Source organism: Myxine glutinosa, chromosome 2 (assembly GCF_964187855.1).
Source record: "Myxine glutinosa chromosome 2, kmMyxGlut1.1, whole genome shotgun sequence".
In the NCBI taxonomy this organism is placed as follows: domain Eukaryota; kingdom Metazoa; phylum Chordata; class Myxini; order Myxiniformes; family Myxinidae; genus Myxine; species Myxine glutinosa.
This window is the reverse complement of record NC_136262.1, coordinates 90,606,896-90,628,043: the sequence shown is the minus strand read 5'-3', so window position 1 is coordinate 90,628,043 and position 21,148 is coordinate 90,606,896. Positions and strand designations below refer to the sequence as shown.

General features: G+C 45.5%; 1 protein-coding gene across 5 annotated transcripts in view; it reads right to left on the bottom strand.

The window, feature by feature from the left end:
- Window positions 1–7,572: 7,572 nt before the first annotated feature.
- Window positions 7,573–21,148, bottom strand: part of ACP5 (acid phosphatase 5, tartrate resistant) — a 43,784-nt gene continuing 30,208 nt past the window's right edge. For all 5 annotated transcript variants that reach the window (XM_078771224.1, XM_068107782.2, XM_078771225.1 and 2 more), the window contains 2 exons: window positions 9,546–9,693; window positions 7,573–9,148 (listed from right to left, as the gene is read on the bottom strand). In XM_078771224.1, coding sequence (XP_078627350.1) covers window positions 8,897–9,148; window positions 9,546–9,693 — 400 coding nt within the window. In that variant the 3' untranslated portion in view covers window positions 7,573–8,896. The remainder of the gene's footprint in view (window positions 9,149–9,545; window positions 9,694–21,148) is intronic.

The window sequence follows — 21,148 nt, the reverse complement described above, 5'->3', positions numbered from 1 at the left end:
TCGTCTACAAAAGATAAACACGTTTACATTGGCAGAAATTGCTTTAACAACATGGCTTCGGACCATTGCCTCCAAAATAAGATTCCACACGTCTTGTCGTCGACCTTACCAGACGATCCAGCTCTCGTGGGATGTTGTGCTTTCCTTTGACCAAGGCCACTTACAGAATCAAGAAACTGTGGCAGGACCTGGAAACTACAAGCACGCTTCCCGAGGATGTCCCATGTTCAATACTGTACGTAACTTTGGAAATGACATCAACGAGCCCGTTTGCGCATGCGCGCTATGTTTGCGTTTACACGGATTCGGTTCTGCCAGCCGGGCACTCCTGGCCTGCCGTTACTAGCACGAAATCTGTAATTCAAATCGTCTTTGAAACATAATTTTTAGCATTTAGAAGAAAGAGTGGCAATTTCAAAATGGTTAACCATAATTGTTCTGTTCCTGAATGCACATCAGACTCACAGAAATATAGGAAATAAGAGAAATATCCAATGAGGAGAGGTGTTGAGTTCGTACCATTTTCTGTGAATACAAGCGAGCAGCGGCAGTGGATACAACACACATACGCGCACACAAATGGATTTTTTTTTTTTTTTTTTGATACAGAATCGAGGCTTGTGAAAGAGCTAACATTTATCACACAAAAAAACAAACAGACACACAAAGTATATAATAAGTGGAGCGGTAGACAAGATGGGGAGAGAAGGGGAAGCACACAAACACAACATTTGAGAGCAGGGACATCGGGAGATCTGTGGGAGGAGGCGTGGGAAGGGGGGAGGGGGTGAGGGGGGTGGGAGAAGTATAAAACACAAGGACACTGTAAGGACTTCGAGGAAAGAAGTTGGTATTTCAAAAAATGATGATGCTTTTTCTTTTACCAATAGATGCAAATATCTGGTATAATTACTCCCGCCAGGGAGTAATGCATTCGATCGTGTCCGTCCGTGGGTGTGTGTGTGTGTGTGTGTGTGTGTGTTCGTATGTTCGTATGTTCGTGTGTTTGTGAACAAGATATCTGGAAAAGTTCAGAACGGATTTGGATGAAAGTTGGTGGGATGATTGCCCTTGGGATAAGGAAGAATTGATTAGTTTTTGGTGAAGCTCAGGATATTATTCTGGATCCAGGAATTTTTTGAAGGATTTTTTACCATTGGAAGATAGGGCTCATTTTTTTTTTTACATTATCTTCTTCTATATATTCTATATATATTCTTCGACATCTATATATATAAAAGAAAGTTGTTGTTTGTTTGTTTGTTTGTCTGCGCATTCTCTGACAGTTAGGGCCTACTTTCTTTTTCATTTATTGTTTTGGGGAGAGGGGATGTTAAACAAAACGTATTATTCCAACTTGACCCACGGCGGGAGTATGTGCTCTACGGAGTGGCGTTCTAGTTTCTCTTGTAGCCCCGGAACCAAACAAAAATATATATTGTTGTTGATTTGGGGCGATAGGAATCACGAGGGGAGTTCTCAAATCCTCTGACCGGCTGACAATCCTGTAAGTGGATAAATCTGTGGTGCAGTAGGTTGCTAAGCAACCACGGATGCTATCCAAGACATTTAATTCAGGCAGGGTCAAGGATCTAAATCCGCTTTACCTTTCTGGCGAATTGAACCCACCCAGATAGAGTACCGTGCTCTCAATGTTCCACTGTGATTGACAGACCGCCGAGCGATAGCGCAAGTGGAAACGTTTGCCAATGGCTACCCATAACGAAACGGCAGGTTTGAACTCGCTGTTACGACACACACGATGTTGAACCAATGGTAACGGACATTCGGATCGTTTTGCAAACGGTTTATCAAATTAACAAAAGGCACGTATCAACAAGGCCGTGTCACACAGAAAAGCTCTTACTCCCGAGCGCAGAAGCCGTTCTTTCTTATTCAGTTAGTTACTCACAGTTCTACAACACAGGGGCCGCAGTCATTCCGGGGAAACGAGGTAAGGAGGAAATGGTCTTTGGGGGAGGAAGGGAGGGCAGTGGTGATGGAGATGGGGAAAGACATTCTGATGCAGACCTTCCTTCGCTATATGTCATCTACTTACACCTTGAAAGAAATAGGTGAACAATATGATTGCCTTGGATAAAACGGAAATTATCTAATTATTCGGACCATATCCTGGTCGATAACTGCCATGATGGTCCCATGAATGATGTGCATTCAACTGCTGATTATTATAGGAGATTGTATTGATAGTTATAAAAAATTGACAGTTGATTATGTTGAAATTATATTGATCTTAACATGCATTCAAACAAAAAGGATAACTTCCATCATTCCCATTGATTCAACCAATGCAAAGTTTGTGTGAGTCATGGGAATTAAGGAAGTATTTACAATGCCATAACACTTATCTAAAAATACAATCGTGTTTATAAACGAGCACTTTCAAATTATTTCCTTCCAGCTCTCCGGCTTTCTTGAAAGCGCTCACCCTCTGATCTTATCCACTCGTGCATCCCTGCAGTGCACATTCATCATTTCGAAATGTTCATGCTTCCTGAATAAGATAAGGCCCCTTTTCCTCCCCCTTTACAACAGTCTCAACTACATTTCTCATGAAAATCCAATCAGATCCCATGGAAAAAAAATCTAAAGCAAGACTTATGTTTATAAGCCCAACAAGATGGTATGCACTTTCCCTTCGAGCTGACCCACTACAAACTTGAGTACGTTGTAACATTATTTTGTACGATGTAACGAACAACAACTACAAACTTGAGGACGTACCATCTGCCGGGTGAGAAAATAAGATGGTGACCCATCTGATTGGGATGTAATACTTGGGCTTATGAGCCTTAGAGACATCATGGTACGTCCTGAATCAACGTGTGGCCCTGAATGGATTTCTCTCATCTCCCCTTCCCGTTCAGGCTGGAGTTCCCCAAGGCAGTGTGCTGGGCCCTGTGCTTTTTCTGGTCTTTATCAATGATCTCTCCGACTCTCTGGAAAATCCTCTGTATCTCTTTGCTGATGACTCCACTCTCTGCCGCTCCATTCCTCTTCCCTCAGATCGGCAGTCTGCAGCCTCCTCACTCTCTGAAGACCTGGACAAAATCACAGACTGGTCAAACATGTGGAACATGTCTTTCAATCCTGACAAATCTCACACTCTTACTATGTCTCTCCGAAAAGATCGACTGGACAACCCTCCCATCTACTTTCTCAACAATCCTCTCCAAGAAGTTCTGTCGCTCAAGCTTTTGGGTCTCACCATCTGCCATGATCTTTCTTGGGAAAACCACATTTCCAAGCTGGCCTCCAAAGCCAGTCGCCGACTGGGCATCCTCCGTCGTGCGAAGTCCTTCCTAGGCACACCTGAGCTCCTCACCACATACAAGGCTTTCATCCGCAGCTCAATGGAATACTGTTCTCCCCTATGGGCTGGTGCTCCTGCCTCACACCTGGCTCGGCTTCACGCTGTTGAATCCAAAGCTTTCAGAATCATTGGAATCTCCCGCGATGAAGCTATCTCTGAGGGCCTTTCACTCACTCACCGCAGGCAGGTAGGTGGTCTTTCTGTCTTCTACCGACTCCTCTCCGGCCTTGCTCCCCCAGCTCTCTCTGTGCTCTGTCCCCCAAATATTCCTACAGGTCGCACAAGATCTGCCAGCCACCCTCTGATGGTTAAACTGCCGAAATCTCGGCTCTCTGCTCACCTTCACTCTTTCATTCCTCTTTTCTCCCGCCTCTGGAACAAACTCCCACACTCACTTCAATCACACTCCTCCCTCCAGGTCTTCAAAACAGCTGTTCACCACCATCTCTTATCTTCCCCCATCCAAAACCTTGATCTTTTCTACCCCCACTAATTCACCCCAGATCCACCTTGTTTGAAATTCCAACTTCTTTCCTGGAAGTCTTGGCAGTGTCCATACGTTTTATACCTCTCCCACCCCCCCCCCCCCCTTCCCATGCCTTCCCCCCAAAGCCCTCTCCCTCCCACAGTTCTCTCGATGTCTCCATGTCTCTCGGTCCCTGCTCTCAAATGTTGTGTTTGTGTCCTTCCCCCTCTCTCCCCATCTTGTCTACCGCTCCCGATGTTATTTGTTTTGTGTGTCTGTTTGTCTTTCTGTGTGATTAATGTTCGCTCTTTCACGAGCCTCGATCTTGTATACAAAAAAAAAAAAAAAAAAAAAAAAAAAAAAATATGGTGTCTTTCGAGGAAGAGGTGAATTATCAGGGGCACTCTAAACAAATTAGTACCCGAATTATGTCTGCAAAATGCAAGACCAGAGTTGGGTTTTAACACCCATCATCCACCATTGACCTTTTTAAAAACAAGTCACAAACTAGAAAGCATCTGAAAATGCAAAGCCCGTCCGCATCCGTTTGTATTCAGACATCTTCTTCTTCCGTATGCTCAAAATAATGAAAATAGTTTAACAAAAAATACAAAATGAAAATTGATGATTTTATGCCACCTTGAGCTTTCAGCTTTTGATCTAAAAAAAAAGTAATCAGCTTCGAGCTTTTGATTGGTGAACCAATTCTGCGACCCAATATGCAAAATTCTTTACATTTCAGGTCAATTAGACAAAAATTGACGATTTTATGCAACCTTGACTCTTAAGAGCCAAAAGACCCTGAAGACACTGAAGACCCCAAAGATCCTGAAGACCCAAAAGACACCGAAGACCGAAAATACCCTTGAAGGCCCTGAGGCTCAAAAATACCCTGAAGACCAAAATGGCACTGAAGACCCAAAAGACCCTGAAGACCCAAAATACCCCAAAGACCCAAAACACCCCAAAGACCTAAAATACCCCGAAGACCCAAAACACCTCAAAGACCCAAAACATCCCAAAGACCCAAAATACCCAAAAGACCCTTCAATACCCAGAAGAACCAAAATACCCCAAATATTCTTAAAGACTCAAAGGAAACAAAATACCCTTAAGACCCAAAAGTCCCTGAAGACACCGAAGACCCAAAAGACCCCGAAGGCCCAAAACACCCTAACGACCCAAAATACCCTTAAAGGCCCGGACGATCCAAAAGATCCTGAAGACCCAAATGGCCCTGAAGACTCAAAACACCATGAAGACTCAAAAGACACCGAAATGGTCAAAGATGCCTATCTCTCTGAAACGACGTGTGGTGAGGCGCGCGGAGCGCACCGAGTCACGCTAGTTTAAATAATAAAGCTTTTTTGAAAATTTGATGACAAAACTCAAATGGTAAAAAATTACAGCCAGGACACACACACACACACACACACACACACACACACACACACACACACACACACACACACACACACACACACACACACACACACACACACACACACACACACACACACACACACCTCATCAATTTATAGTAAAACAAGAATGACTGCACTGTGGTTACAACCTGTGACAAAATCTAGTCACAGGCTGATTGGGGAACGTACATTGAATTCGCTTTAACAATATTAACTCAACACCTCTCATCAGTCACCCTCCCGACGGTTATATCAGAACGAGTTGATTCGTCGCACGGTCGCGGATTGATTAACCCCAATATGTAATATGTAATGGGACCGTTCAAAAATTACGTAACGCTATTTTTTGCGGAGGCGTGCCCATGCGCGCTGACGGGTTTAAGCCTTACTAATAATTTTTATTCAACGTACGATTACATTTTTCGAGGCCCCTCGTCGTCGTGAATAACACTCGACCCAAACAAAGCCAATGGCAATCTGACGCAACAAACCCGGGCATTGTATAATCAGCAGAGGCCTACAGGCCCGATGTTTTGGCCCACCATAAAACCAAGATGGCGGCCATATTATTACATCTGGGTGCCATGCTGGGTGGAGTCAAATGACAAATGTGGGTGGGGTCCAGCAGCTTTCCGACCAATGGGTACACAAAAGAAAAATCTTCCCTCAACAAGCACAACAACAACAACAAACATGTTCGCAGGTAAAAACGTGAAGACGAGTGGGACCGTCAGACCAAATGTTAATTGGTCTTCACGCCCTTGTACCATACTTGTCTGCTGTACTGCTTGAGCATAAGTTTGTCTTTCACCAAGGCCTGATGTACTTTCGCCAGGGCGGGAGTGTGGAGGAGGTGGAGGGAAATGAGGATTACACGTTCGTTATTATTTTTGCCAAATTATACCAATATTATTATTGTTGTTATTATTATTAGTATTGTGGAAGGTTGACTTTTAAAACATGTATCTTATGCTTCTTTCCACCTGCCAACAGGTGGAACCTTATAGTTATATGTATTGTTTTGCCTGCATGATAAAAACTTCGAGATTGGAAAAACTTTTTGCCATTTCCGAGAAAAGATGTACCACCTGCGTTTCGAAGAAACTGACCTTCAAATTGGTGTACAGATCACTTTGTGTGCAGGGCACGCCTTTTGTTGGTTATCTCCTCGTTCTGTATCTTAACCTTTGCTACGCTGATATATCCCAGGTGGGTTGGCTATATATTATATATATATATATATATATATATATATATATATATATATATATATATATATATATATATATATATATATATATATATATATATAATATATATATATATATGAGAATTTAACAAGCACAGACCTTAGAAAGGGTTTTGCGAGTGATTTAATGCTACCCTTTCTCCGCATGCGTATTCAAATAAACGGATTGTATTTCAGTACGGTGTCTTCATTGTCTGCTCGGACAACGGCAGTATTAATTAATATGTGCTTTGTTACGATGTAATTATTTTTGTTATTTATTTTGTAATTGGAACGCCATGCCATGGAAGGACATATTAAGCTGTTTTATACACCTTAACATGGCATGTCAAAGGAAGCCTAAGAAATTACTCAATGACCAAGCGACAGATGATAATACAGGGAGCATCACGCTCAGGTTGGTTGTCCCAAAATCCACATCTAAACCAAAACCAAAGCAGATCATGCTCTTCAAGGCAATGGGTTGGCTCTTCGCCTTCCTCTGTTATATATCACAGTTGGCACTTGACAACCAAGCCACATATGATATAGCAGGAGATATCGTGCTTAGGTTGGTTATCCCCACACTCATACCGACACCAGGACAGCTCTGTTGCTGCCTCCCCACTGCAAATTTAAATTTCCCCCATGTCAAAGCTGACAGCTGCTAGTGTATCCTTTTTAACATCTGGGCAATTCCCTTTCCCTACGGCTTGTCTTCCTCATCCTAAACCCACTTGGAATAGTCACCATCACCGCCAGTCTCTCCGTTGGAACGGGAAAGGACAATGGTAAAAGGGGGAGCTTATAAATTAATTGAGCTTGTTTACCTGCCCGTCCGATGGCCTTGAACCCGACAGTTGTCCATGTTATGAGTGCGTCTGGTGCTCTTCTGCTGACCCCACAATTGCACTGGTGGGCTGTGCCAATTAGCTGTTAATTGAAGAATAAGTTCAATACAAGGACAGATAAACGACAGGGAAAGCTGAAGAACGTTGGAAATGGGAAAAGCAGGGTTTAGATACAGATACTGGGCAAAAGGACCACATATTTCCAAACACGTGCTCATACTTTGAAATAACTATTCTAATCTATCTCCCATTTTACCTCAAAGACCAGATCCGCAAGAATATGTTTAATGTAGAACCTTGTGCAATGTTTCAGTAAATTTAAAGTATAAAACGGGACATTCAGAAAAAGTTGTTTTTCAAACTGCAAGAATTCTATAAAAACAAGAGAACACAACATTATGAAGAGGGAGCCAGCAATGTAGATAAATAAATCCTCAAAAACAAACCCACATGACATAGCAATGTTTTTTCAAACCTGTACAAAGTGCAAATTAAAAACAGGAATTGCAATTTTTCATACTGTAAACATACAAATGGAACGAACACTGCTTCATGTGAATGCATTTGTCGACTGTTGACATGAAAAATTGCTCGTAAACATTACAAAATCGTTGCATTTCAAAAGACCTTATGAAAAAAAAAAGAATGTTGTGTATTATTAAAAACAAAATTAATTCCCATTAATTTTTTTATTACAAACAAGTATAAAACAGCAAGAAAAAAAATAACTCCAAACATCGCGCACCTAATATAATCGCATACAGTTACTGGTCAGATCAAATGATAAATTAATGTTGGAATTCAGAAAAGTGGAAATCATGGCCACTTGGTGTAATTTCCTCGCAAGATAATCAAAATTATTCTTGTGGTTCAGACCCACATTACAAAAACCTCAAGGTGACACAGTTATTCAATAATGAACGCAAGAACAAGTGATACACGACATTTGAACTAATATGAACCCCCTGGTGTTGGCTTAGCGGTTAGGGTGCCGGCTTGGGATCCTAGGATCCTGGGTTCGAATTCTGGTCGATCGCTGAATTAACACCAGGGGGGTTGACTCAGCCTGTCATCCTTCCGGGGTTGGCAAATTGAGTACCAGCTCACTGGTAATTCCGTGTGTGTCACAAGAGGCGACTAACAGGGTTGGTGGCAGGAAGGGCATTCGGCCATAAAACATTGCTTCAAAAAAGGGGACCATGGTGCCCAAAAAAGGCCAACCACCCTCGCTCTGCAGGGAAAAATGTCCTCCAAAGGTGGTTCTATGGTCGAGCATGCTCAGGTGATCTCGACAATGATGTAAATATGGTGAAAGAATGAGATCTCGACACCCCTAGAGTACGGTGGCCGCATTGTGGTGAGGATAAGAGACAGGCTTACCAGAAATTGTGCGTTCAAAGTATTTGGGTTCTCAGTTTCCGTAAACTGAACTGGTCTCACAAGAATTACCAGGCACTACAAGATTGTCGGTAAAGACACCGTCACCCTAAAATGAGCTTCAAAAAAAAGGTAGAAAAATAAATTACAACCAGTTTGACAGATAGGTCAGAACAACATTTCAACAAAGGTAGTCCCCTACCAGCAGCAAACGATTCATTTCAAATTTGGTCTTCGGGGAGGAAGGGTCACTGAGAATAGGCTTTTTCCTCGGCCGTCAATGTAAAAGAAGGTGAGGTTCTGAACGGTGGCAGTCGCATATACAAAACCTCCGAGGCCCTCGATATCTGAAAAGTGGAACCGTAGGGAGCCAGGAGGAACATCTGCAACGTGCTCAAGTGAGGGGTTCATGAAGGTACCAGCTCCACTGATGACATAGCCCACAGGTAGACCTGGCTCCTGGAGATACTGAAGTTGGCAGCATTTTGGAAGGTGGGGTTAAAAGAGTGGCATGTTAGACTGGTAATATGGGGAAAAAAAAAATGGGGAAGAGGGATTAAGGGGTAAAGGACAAATCAACAACACATATTCTGTAGGATACATGTAAATATACATATACTATACGTATAGTGTTTCTCAAATATCAATATTAATACTGGAACTTTATCAAGTCGGTTCAGACTTTGATAAGGATAATTAAATTAGGTATCATGTGATGTCAGTTGGTTCCGACCCGATTTAACCCCTACAAACAAATGCCTTTCATTTTTATACTTGTGCCAATGGAAAATAAGCAGAAATCTGACAATTGGAAGAATCCACAAATGCCAAATATTGGCCAAAATATCCATTTCCTATCACAAACCTGCAGGCAGTGGTCATGCCCAGAGAGATATGCAGTAACTTGGTAACGAATGAGCAGAGGTCTCAGAAGTGATAACAGACACTTAGTCGGTCCATGCTCTGCCACAGACCACACAGGGTAATGTCCAGCCACCAACAGGTAAGTTGCACTAAGTGAACAACAGGCACGTTGGCAACAAGTTAGCTCAGGAGGCCATTTTGTCAAAACGCCAATCGAGCAAATCCAAATGTTTATACAAGCATTAAAATAGTTATAATAAGGCATACCAAGCATGTAGTACTCATACTAAGTTACGTTCCAATAGTACGTAATTAATAGACGGACTCACTGCGCACGCCCACGACTGAAAATAATTTACCATTTATTTTAAAGTATTTGTATTTGTATTTTTAAAGTAAATTTGTAATTTTGTAAGTAAAGTATTTTAAACCCCGTTTTAATTTGATGTTTATTCAATGATTATTTTCTGAACATTGTCAACAAGACATTATAGACTCCAGTTGCAAGTCCTCAGCCACCAAGACCAAAGTCTGGCCCTCAAGTCAATTTTGTCAAGGCAGTCACATCACAAGTCGCAAAATTTTGCAATTAGAGTCCAAGTAGTCAACTCTGGTCAAATGGTGTTACAGGTCAGAGTGTAAAGGGTCAAAGGGTAAAAAGGGGTCTAAAATTGTTTTATAGGTCTAGGGGGTCTAATGGGTCTAAAAGGTCTAAAGAGTCTAAAATATCGAAAAAGCACGTTCCAATAATACGTAATTGATAGACATATGTAGTCAAGATCAAATAATCTACCATATAAAAACAATGTCAGTTTGTGTGTTTGTACAGATGTCTGTCCCCCATCATAAAAATAGGTGTTAAAGCCCAATCTTTTAACACGAATGTGTGTTCACTACAGTCTATTTTTGAGGATAAAACAAACTCGAAAAACATTTCCATAAAAGAGTAATTATGTCTTTCTATTGGAATTGCAGACAGTGGCTTGCAAACTGAGCCTCAAGGGCGGTGAACAGAAGCGTTGTTTTTTTTTAGAATAATAAATACAAGGTTGCACGTGGTGAAATTCCCTGCACATAATGTGCAACGCACACAGAGTAAACCGAGTTAATTTACGTCCTTAGGATGTCCAATCAATAAAGATGATAAAAGCACACTTGACACTGACTATGCCGAGGCTTCAGACTTTGGCACACTCACGAAGCTGCACATCAACCCATTATTTTGATGGGCTTATTACTAGTACAGTCACGTGAAAAAGTAAGTACACCCCATGTAAAGTTTTGACTTTTTCAACATATTTCAACATATAGCTATTTGATCTTCATTTCAACAATATTGATAGATAAAGGTGATATAATATAACAAATATCATGAAACATTTACATTTTGTAGTCCATTGTATAATTTAAATAAACATAAATGCAAATTTCGCATGTGGAAAAAGTAAGTGCACCCTTGGCTCTAATAGATGGTATTGCCCCCTTTGGCAGAAACAACCTCAAGTAGGCGTTTCTTATAACTGTCTACCAGTCTCTGACATCGACTGGGATAAATTTTTGCCCACTCCTCCATGCAGAATTCTTTCAGCTGTGCGATGTTTGAGGGGTTTCTTGCATGCACAGCTCGTTTCAAACCCCCCCACAACATCTCGATGGGATTTAGATCCGGGCTTTGACTTGGCCATTCCAGAACCCTCCATTTCTTTCTTTTCAGCCATTCCTTGGTGGATTTACTGGTATGTTTAGGGTCATTGTCATGTTGCAAGGTCCACCTTCGGTTGAGCTTCAACTTTCCGACAGATGGCCTCACATTATCCTCAAGCACCCTCTGGTACAATGAAGAAGTCATCGTGGATTCTATGATGGTGAGCTGCCCAGGCCCTGATGCAGCAAAGCTGCCCCAAACCATAATATTTCCACCACCATGCTTTACAGTTGCTATCAGGTTCTTGTGGTCAAATGCTGTCTTTGGTTTTCATCAAACAAGTCTTCTGGTACTGTGGCCAAATAGCTCTACCTTTGACTCATCTGTCCAGAGCACATTGTTCCAGAAGTGCTGGTCTTTGCCTAGGTGTTCATTGGCAAACTTTAGTCTTGCCCTGATGTTCTTTCTGGGCAGCAAAGGTTTCCTCCTGGCACACCTCCCATGTCGATCAAATTTGTGCAGCCTCTTTCTAATGGTAGACTCGTGCACTTTGACATCAACAGTGGCAAGAGCTGCCTGTCGGTCCCGTGATGACATTCTGGGGTTCTTAGAGACTTCTTTCAGCATCTTGCGGTCTGCTCTCGGGCTGAACTTGCTGGGGTGGCCTGGCCTGAACAAGTTGGCAGTTGTTTGGAATCTTCTCCACTTGTAGATGATCTTCCGGACAGTCGAATGATTGATTTCAAATTGTTTGGAGATCTTTTTAGATCCCTTCCCAGACTCGTAGGCATCTATAACCTTCTTTCTGAAAGCCTCAGAGAGCTCTTTTGATCTAGGCATGGTGATGCCGCACACTTCAACAACAAAGAGGAAACCAAACTAAATGTCTGAGGTTTAAATAAGACAGGTTCCTCCAAGATCCTCTCTAATGATGTTCTAATCATTTGCACCTGAGCTGGTGCACCTGATTCTAATTTTAGGTATTTGAAGTAGTGATAAATGTAGGGGTGTACTTACTTTTTCCACATGTGAAATTTGCATTTATGTTTATTTAAATTATACAATGGACTCCAAACTGTAAATGTTTCATGATATTTGTTATATTATATCACCTTTATCTATGAATATTGTTGAAATGAAGATCAAATAGCTGTATGTTGAAATATGTTGAAAAAGTCAAAACGTTACATGGGGTGTACTTACTTTTTCACGTGGCTGTATGTAATTAATTTATATCTTAAAGGGGAGGGGAGGGGGGAAGGCGAGGGGGAGAGGATTGGTGGAAGGGGAGGGGGAGGGTGAGGGGAGGGGAGGGGGTATACCTCACCACATACAAGGCTTTCATCCACAGCTCAATGGAATACTGTTCCCCCCTCTGGGCCGGTGCTCCTGCCTCACACCGAGCTCGGCTTCACGCTGTTGAAACCAAAGCTTTCAGAATCATTGGAATCTCCTGCGATGAAGCTAACTCAGAGGGCCTTTCACTCACTCACCACAGGCAGGTTGGTGGTCTTTCTGTCTTCTACCAACTCCTCTCCAGCCTTGCTCCCCCAGCTCTCTCTGTGCTCTTTCCCCCAAATATTCCTACAGGTCGCACAAGATCTGCCAGCAAGCCTCTTATGGTTAAACTGCCGAAATCTAGGTTCTCTGCTCACCTTCACTCTTTCATTCCCCTTTTCTCCTGCCTCTGGAACAAACTCCCCCACACCCTTCAATCCCACTCCTCCCTCCAGGTCTTTAAAACAGCTGTTCACCACCATCTCTTATCTTCCCCCATCCAAAACCTTGATCTTTTCTACCCCTGCTAATTCACCCCAGATACACTTTTTTGAAATTCCAACTTCTTTCCTGGAAGTCCTTGCAGTGTTCACATGTGTTTTATACCTCTCCCACCTCCCCCCAAGCCCTTTCCCTCCCACAGTTCTCTCGATGTCCCTGCTCTCAAATGTTGCGTTTGTGTACTTCCACCTCTCTCCCTATCTTGTCTACCGCTCCCATTATTTTGTGTTTTATGTGTCGGTTTGACTTTTTGTGTGATTAATGTTAGCTCTTTCACGAGCCTCGATCTTGTATACAAAAAAAAAAAAAAAAATAGACGGCACTCACAGTCCAACTCGCGTTCAAGCAGTACGTAATTAATAGACATACTCATGTGGGTCGACCGAGGCTACACAGTCCGTCCGTGTTTTTGGTTTTATATACTCTATATAGCTATCAAGTTAATCTGATGAAAATTGATGATTTGTGGACTTTTGCCTTTTTACCTCAGAATCAATAGGTTTCTTGCTCGTCACTACATCTAAGAGGTGGTTAACTTTCGTGAAGGTGAGAGTAAAATGTGACCTGTAGGCGATTGACAAACAACCAGACAAGGAAATAGATGGACAGAATAACAGAGCAGACTAACCAATATCCTTGCGAATCTTCGATTTCACAAGAAACAAACGAACCCAAGTGCAATATCCTCTCCTCTGGCGAGTGTAAAACAAGCTGTATTACTTGTCGAAATACACATTAGAGTCTTGTTTGCTATGAACATCATCATGTTCACCAAGGAAGGATTCATAGAATATGGTCACAAGTGTTCAAATCACAATTGCTATATTTACCAAATTATACAGCCCATAAAACATGTGTGACTGTGTGTGTGTGTGTGTGTGTGTGTGTATATATCTGAGGATATCCCAGAGACTCAATAGCTCAGTAGGCTGTCACTGTATAAGTGATGAGGTTCAATGGTTTGAGTCCCGGGTTGAGTCAGAATTTTTTCACACTAGTCCCATGCAGTAATTTACTTCGTTTCTTAACAAAAAAAAAAACAAAAAAAAAATTATATATATTGTTACGGATACGGGGGACGGCTCTCCCGTTAGCAAGGGGTGATTAGGCCCTTGTCCTGTTAAGCTGGCCATCTCCCCGGTCCTGGTACTTGTAACGCCCTCCCGCGGGATGGAACGGATCAGGGTTATGGGTCCAGGGTTTATCCCGAATACCTTTATCCGTCCCTCCGCAGAACAGGGAGACAAGTACCGCTCGAACCCCGGTTTTAGATGGACTAGTTGCCGAGCGGTTTTAGCAACCCGAAGTTCGAGCCATTTGCAGAGACTAACCCGATCCTGAACGTTGGCCAAATCGTGCCACAGGTATTCAATGGGGAAAAGACAAAGACGACGGATGTGAAGAAGAAGAAGAAGACAAAAGGTAGGAAATACGAATATAATTTATTACTACTTATTATGTACATGATGAAAAGTAACCAAGGAGGAGGAAAGATAATAAAATAAAATACAGAAGAAGAAGAAACACAGTGCAAATACTAGCTTACCTATTGACAGTCTTACTTAAACCCCAGGACAACACAGAACAAACTCATGTACACAGAAGGATGGAATGGCAGGAATGAAGGACTGGAAGGAGAGAGGAAGGTTCAGCTGGGGCAGATGGTTCGGGCTTGATCCCGCACGGGACGCCGGGCTGTACCTCGACGGCCACCGATGCCACCGATCCTGGTTCCCGCGGGGTAACGGGTCGAAGCTGCCTGGTGGAGCCAACGCTGCCTGGTGGAGTCAAAGCGGCCTGGTGGAGTCAAAGCTGCCTGGTGGAGTCAAAGCTGCCTGGTGGAGTCAAAGCTGCGTGGTACGGCTTCTCTCTCTCTGCCGCGTCTCTCTCTCTCTCCCTGTCTGAGCTCCCTCCCAAAGGCTTCCGCGCGCGCTTTTATTGCCCCCTCGGGCGATCAAGCCGCCGGCCTCCAGGACACAACCATCGGCGAGCTCGCCTCGGCCCTGATTGGCCGCGAGGGCCCACCGATCCCGCCCCCAGAGGAGGCGTTGGCAAGGCCACGCCTTGTTCCTGGCGCTGGGCTGACTCCTCCCACCTTCCGCTCCGAGATGACCCCGTGGCTAATGGAGTCTTGCCGCGAAAAACCACAACCCCACAGCAGCGGCAGAATGCAGCAAACCGCTCAATGCAGTTGGCAATTGACGAAAGGGGAATGTGAAGGGAATGGAGGCTTTGGGGAATTTGAAAAGGGATTCTACCTTAGTTTGAATTCGGTGCAATGGAGTGTTAATTAATGGAAGACACAGCCTTAATCTAATACACATAATAAGGAGATAACTACTGAACAAGGAGGAAATCTATGATTGGCTACATGTGGTATATGGAATAACTAACGGGAACGACCTTTGACCTTTATACACAACAAATGGAGGAAGGAGGGTGATATTTTACCACAATACAAAAAAACACAATTCTCAAATCCATAACACTGCACCCTCCTCCTCTTCGGCACAACCCGGGCCTATTAACCTTTTACCTTTAGTGTGGCACGTAGGTGTAGTTCCCTCTACATTTAACCTGACCCTGAGTGTGACAGTTTTAAAACACAAATAAATATGTCCCACTGCTCCATTGCACCCTGCCTAACAGACTCACGCCCACAGCTAACCGAATTGCGGAATTGTCTTCAAACTACAACATGAACGATGGGGGAGCATTATTTACAGTGACGCTACTTGTATTTACAAAACGCAACCCAGGACCTGTGATTGTTCTTTTGGGGGGGGGGGGGGGGGGGGAGACAGCCTGTGCTGCATCGACGCACCAGAAGCACCAAAGCACCAAAACGCACCATCAAGCACCAATTGGTGCACAGTCAACACAGTTCATTAATAAAAAGAACCCAACAAACCCCTGGTGCTGGTCTTCCTCTTCGGCTCCCTCTGCTGGCCATGGTTCTTCCAGTTGTCTTCTTCGTCTTCTTGCTGGCGGCCTATTTGGACATAATAAAAGTGCACAACCGTGTCCATTTTTTTTTAATGGCCCACAGGGCCGACTATGTGTGGTTCACCTGTGTGGCAGAGGTGCCACGTTGCCGAGGTCCGCCAGCAAGATCTCGGGCCATCATGGCCGGTTCCAGCAGAGGGGCCACGCCCCAACCCATGGGGTCCATCAGTGATGCTCAGCCACAGACATGTGGTCCATACGTGGTGCATCGATGCAGACAGCTGGTTGCGGGAGTTTCGGGCACACAATGGCGGACTCCCGCACGCTCCCCCCGGCGCACAGTCCTCGGGTGGGAGTCAAGGGGGGAGGGGGGGGGGGAAAGACAGGTGAGCGAGGGGTAAGGTCACAAGGGTACACATCAAACAAGGCAATGCAAGACGAGGTGCGTACGGAGAGTGAAGTGAGAAAGCTCGTCCCTACCGTACGTCACCCCCCCTGTTACCTACTCTACCCTTGCCCTTACCCCATATGTACAAAATTTACGCATTACAAATCCGTCGCTACCGTCACGTCTTCCCCATATTTCCCCTATACCAAATTCGTCCCCACAATCCCTCTAACCAAAATTTGCCATCACCAAACTCATCATCAATCCTCATAAGGAGGGAGAGATGGAACAACAAAGCACGATGTCACACCCACGTCATGATGCGTCTCACATTCCAAACATTTGCACAAAAATAATAAAACATGGCATGGTGTGGAGGCACGTCGTCACCTCAGGTGAGTGGATGTAGATGGTGCGAGGAGATTTCAAACCTAACTACTTCCTAAATGACATTAACACACTTTACACTACCCGGGGTCTTTTCCTGCCAAACCATTGGCCATCTTACTCTATGCGGTTTTAAGAACCAAATTCCCATTGACCAAACTGTGGTGCTTCATCAATTTGGGGTCTCACTCCCCCGATTCAACTCCCTGTGCCTTTGCACAATTTCAGGACTGGGTCGTGTGGCTCTCCCAGCAGGTCTACCCACCTGCACACCTCCACCACTGCAGTTGCCTCCGAGCTTACCTGCTCCTTATCCTAACCTATCTACCTGGGGAAGGCCCTGTGGCGCTCCCCCCACTCAGTGCCCTCTGGCACTGGGCTACCCGGGTCCGTCCTCCGGATCCTCGGGCCCCATCCACAACTCTAACGGCCCCCAGAGCCCACCTGCGGCCTCACCTGGCCAACATCCTCACAGTGGTGGAGTGCTCAACCAACTACACACACTAACAGGCCACACGCCCAGCCATTTCCACGTCACTAATGCACCCATCCAAACACCATTCTTCCACACGCACCACAGATGCCAATATCCAACCACAATTTACCTATACCCTCTACCTAATGCTTAAACTACCCTCCCCGGGTATTCGTGATGGGGGTCCACTTTTCCCCCATTCACACCTTCACACCATCCACTCCACTCCACAGTTTCCACCATACTCACTCCACACCATCCATACCATACTCCATATATTCCAGACTCCATGTATTCCACACAACCATTCTCCATACCTGTAGTTGCACACCTGTGCCATCACACCTGGTGCTTCCTGCACCCTCCTTCCTCCCTGGACCCTTTGGTCAACACAACACACAATCACGATTACTCACCTATACACTGCTCCATAGACCTGTTCAGTTGCACACCTGTGCAATCACAATTGTTCCTGACTCACTGCTCCATACACTTCCACGCTCAATACAACTCACAATCACCTTCTCACAATACACTCCTGAGTACACTTTTAAACACACACACAGCATCATCTGACCTACCTGGTGCCCTGCTAAGACTCGCGCTTCCCCGTCACCCCTTATATTATTGCGCTCCCTCATCATTATCATCCAACTACCCTCTCTATGTCCCCACTACCTGTTCAAAGTCGCTACTTAACCTTACCGTTACCTATGGTCATCTTCTCTAGATCCCTACACACTTTATCCTAACCCTCCCGGGCTAGTTTTCACTGCCATAAACCCCATAAAACTATTGCTCCTTTGCCCCCGCTGTGAGAGATGGCAAAGTTTCCACCCCACTACATCGGGTATCTTCCACTACCAATTTGGCCCATCCAATTTCAGCCAATCAAAAATTTGCCAATCATCTGCCAATCATCAAATTTTTTCTATCTCAATTTCGGGTCCAAAACACGATCATCATCACAGTCTACTCACTGGAGCCTCTCGGTGCGCCAATTCGTTTCCAAAGCTCGGCTTCGCAAAGCCGAGCAATGAATTCGGGTGGTTCGTTGCCGGCGGTTGGATCCGTCCGGCATGCGGTGCAGGGAAGGAGGTTTACTCGGGCCGAGATCCCAAGGTCCACCTCGGCGCGGAGCCGTCCGGTCTCCCGCCTGATGACCCGATCTCGCCCTGCCGGAACGCCACAACAAAAAGGGGTCGCCATGACGACCCTCCCTCGGTGTCCTTGAACCGGGCCGCCCGCTCCGCTTAGTGGAGCACGGACGCGGCCGTTCAGCGCACGGCCCGGCATGGATCGCGTACGGCCGTTCTTTCCAAACCGCCATGGTTACGATCCCCGCTGGTTCCCGCGGCGCACAACGCCCGGCACGAACCGAGGGCCCGCTTCGGCTACAGGTCGATCTAACCGCTAACCCGGTTAGCGTCGATGCTCCACTTGCATGCTTACACCCCGCAGCCCGTTCTTTGATCACACATCCAGCTGTCTCCATGCTCTTTGTCATTGCACCTTCCCTGACACACCCTCCAGGTTCACTCATAGACTTCGTCACTCCTCTGACCACCGCACACCTTAGCACACACTCGTCGTTCACACACCTCACCAACACACCTCTTCGCGCCCCCTCCTCGGTCACCTCCTCTGTGACAACCACGGGTGTGCACTCACTTGCACACCCAATCACGTGCTTGACTACTAACTCAAGTGTGCATTCCCACACGCGCTCGACCATCTCAGGTGTGCATCCTTCCATTCCAGGTGTACATTCTTTCTCACCTGCCACAACCAACTCACGCTCCGTGTCACTCTCACCACTTTCACCACCACACTCGGTCGCGCATTCACCCTTACTCTTGACAGCGCACTCTGTTATCATGCACTCCGCCGCTACACACCTTTCTCGTGCACACTCTCCCGTCACACCCTCCGCAACACTCACCACAGGTGTGCACTCTCCCGTCACATTCCTTGTAACACTCCCCATCCCGCGCTTCCATGTGCCCCCCCGCACACGCGCTACGACCAACTCACTCTCGACAGCACACTCACTCCTCGGCGCGCACTTTTTCCTCACACACCCCATAGTCGGACATTCTCGCACACCTCCTCCTTCACACCCTGCACCTGTCGCACACTTTACCAGCGGCCTCTCACGAACACCCGGGTCCAAACCAACCCCCAAGCCGACTGAATCTCCCCTCACACCATATACATTTCCGAGTATATCGCCACTCACCTTGGCACCTCGTCTCCGCACCTCCTTCGCCACCTGCAAACTCTTTATTTGGTTAGCAAGCACACCATCACGATTTGAGCACCGACCTTGCACATATTCCATCACTTCCTCCTTTATCTCTTTCTTAGTTTCCCTCCGTCTCTTCTTAATTTCACTCACTCCCTCTTCCACTTCCTCTAACTTTTGCTTCACCTCTTTTATTTCCCGGTGCGTCTCTTCAATTTCGTCCTCTAAGGCCACCTTGACCGTTTCTATGTGCGTCCTCACCTCCCGGTCCTTCGTCTCCATTGCCTCCGTCACCTCGTCCAACCTCGTTGTCAGTCCCTCACGTACCATCTGACATTCCCTCTTTGTCGCTATGAGTTCATTTTTGAGTTCTTTTTGTGTCGCTTTCAACCCTCCTAGTACCGCAGTGTTCTTTTCCACCTGCTCCACTAGTTCCTTTTGTCCCAACGTCAGCTGTTCCACCTCCTGCGTCAACTCCTCTATGCCCCCTTGTAACTTTGCCGTCCCCCTTCTCACCTCTTTCTCCATACGCTCCTTACCTCGCTTTACGTCCTCGCGTACCCCCGAGACATCCTTGCTTACACCTCGTCTTATCTCCTCCCCCATTTCCTCCATTTCTTTAGTAGATGCCGCCCTCATCTGTTCCAATTCATCCCTCTGAGCATCCATCTTACCTTCCAACCCAATTTTCACCTCCTCTATCTGGTTCCCCATCCGTTTGATTTCCCGGGCGGATTGCTCCCCTCTTTCCCACAATTTGTCTTCCATCCTGGCTCCTAGCCCCGTTAACCCATTCTTCACCCCTTTTATCCCGTTGTCTAACCCCTCAAATTTATTGTCCACATCCTCAAATTTATTGTCCAACCCCTCAAATTTACCCTCAAATTTCTTGTCTAAACCCTCAAATTTATTTCCCAACTGTTCGCTGGTACCCCTCGCTTTGTCCCTCATTTGGCCCCTCATTCTGTTTTCCATCCCTTTGAAATTATCGTCTGTTTTTACCATAAAGGCCATCATCTGTTTCATAAACAGGTCCAAATTCATTGGCATCTCGGGCTCAGCTGCCGCAACCACGTGCGAAGCGCCGCCATTTTGTGCACCTGATACCGCCTCAACCACCTCCTCATTGTTCTCCTCCTCCCTTTCTCCCACATACATTTCCCCGAGGTCCTGGGTCGACTCTACACCCTCTAATTCCCCCACCGGCATCCTGTCGCCTTGACCATCCATGGCACGATTTTAAATTTCGGATGTTATAAAATACAATTTTTGGGCCACTCGTAATTTGAGCGCGCTAAGCGCTTCAGGTCCGAATCTCGCTCCCGACACCAAATGTTACAGATACGGGGGACGGCTCTCCCGTTAGCAAGGGGTGATTAGCCCCTTGTCCTGTTAAGCTGGCCGTCTCCCCGGTCCTGGTACTTGTAACGCCCTCCCACGGGATGGAACGGATCAGGGTTATGGGTCCAGGGTTTATCCCGAATACCTTTATCCGTCCCTCCGCAGAACAGGGAGACAAGTACCGCTCGAACCCCGGTTTTAGATGGACTAGTTGCCGAGCGGTTTTAGCAACCCGAAGTTCGAGCCATTAGCAGAGACTAACCCAATCCTGAACGTTGGCCAAATCGTGCCACAGGTATTCAATGGGGAAAAGACAAAGACGACGGATGTGAAGAAGAAGAAGAAGAAGAAGACAAAAGGTAGGAAATACGAATATAATTTATTACTACTTATTATGT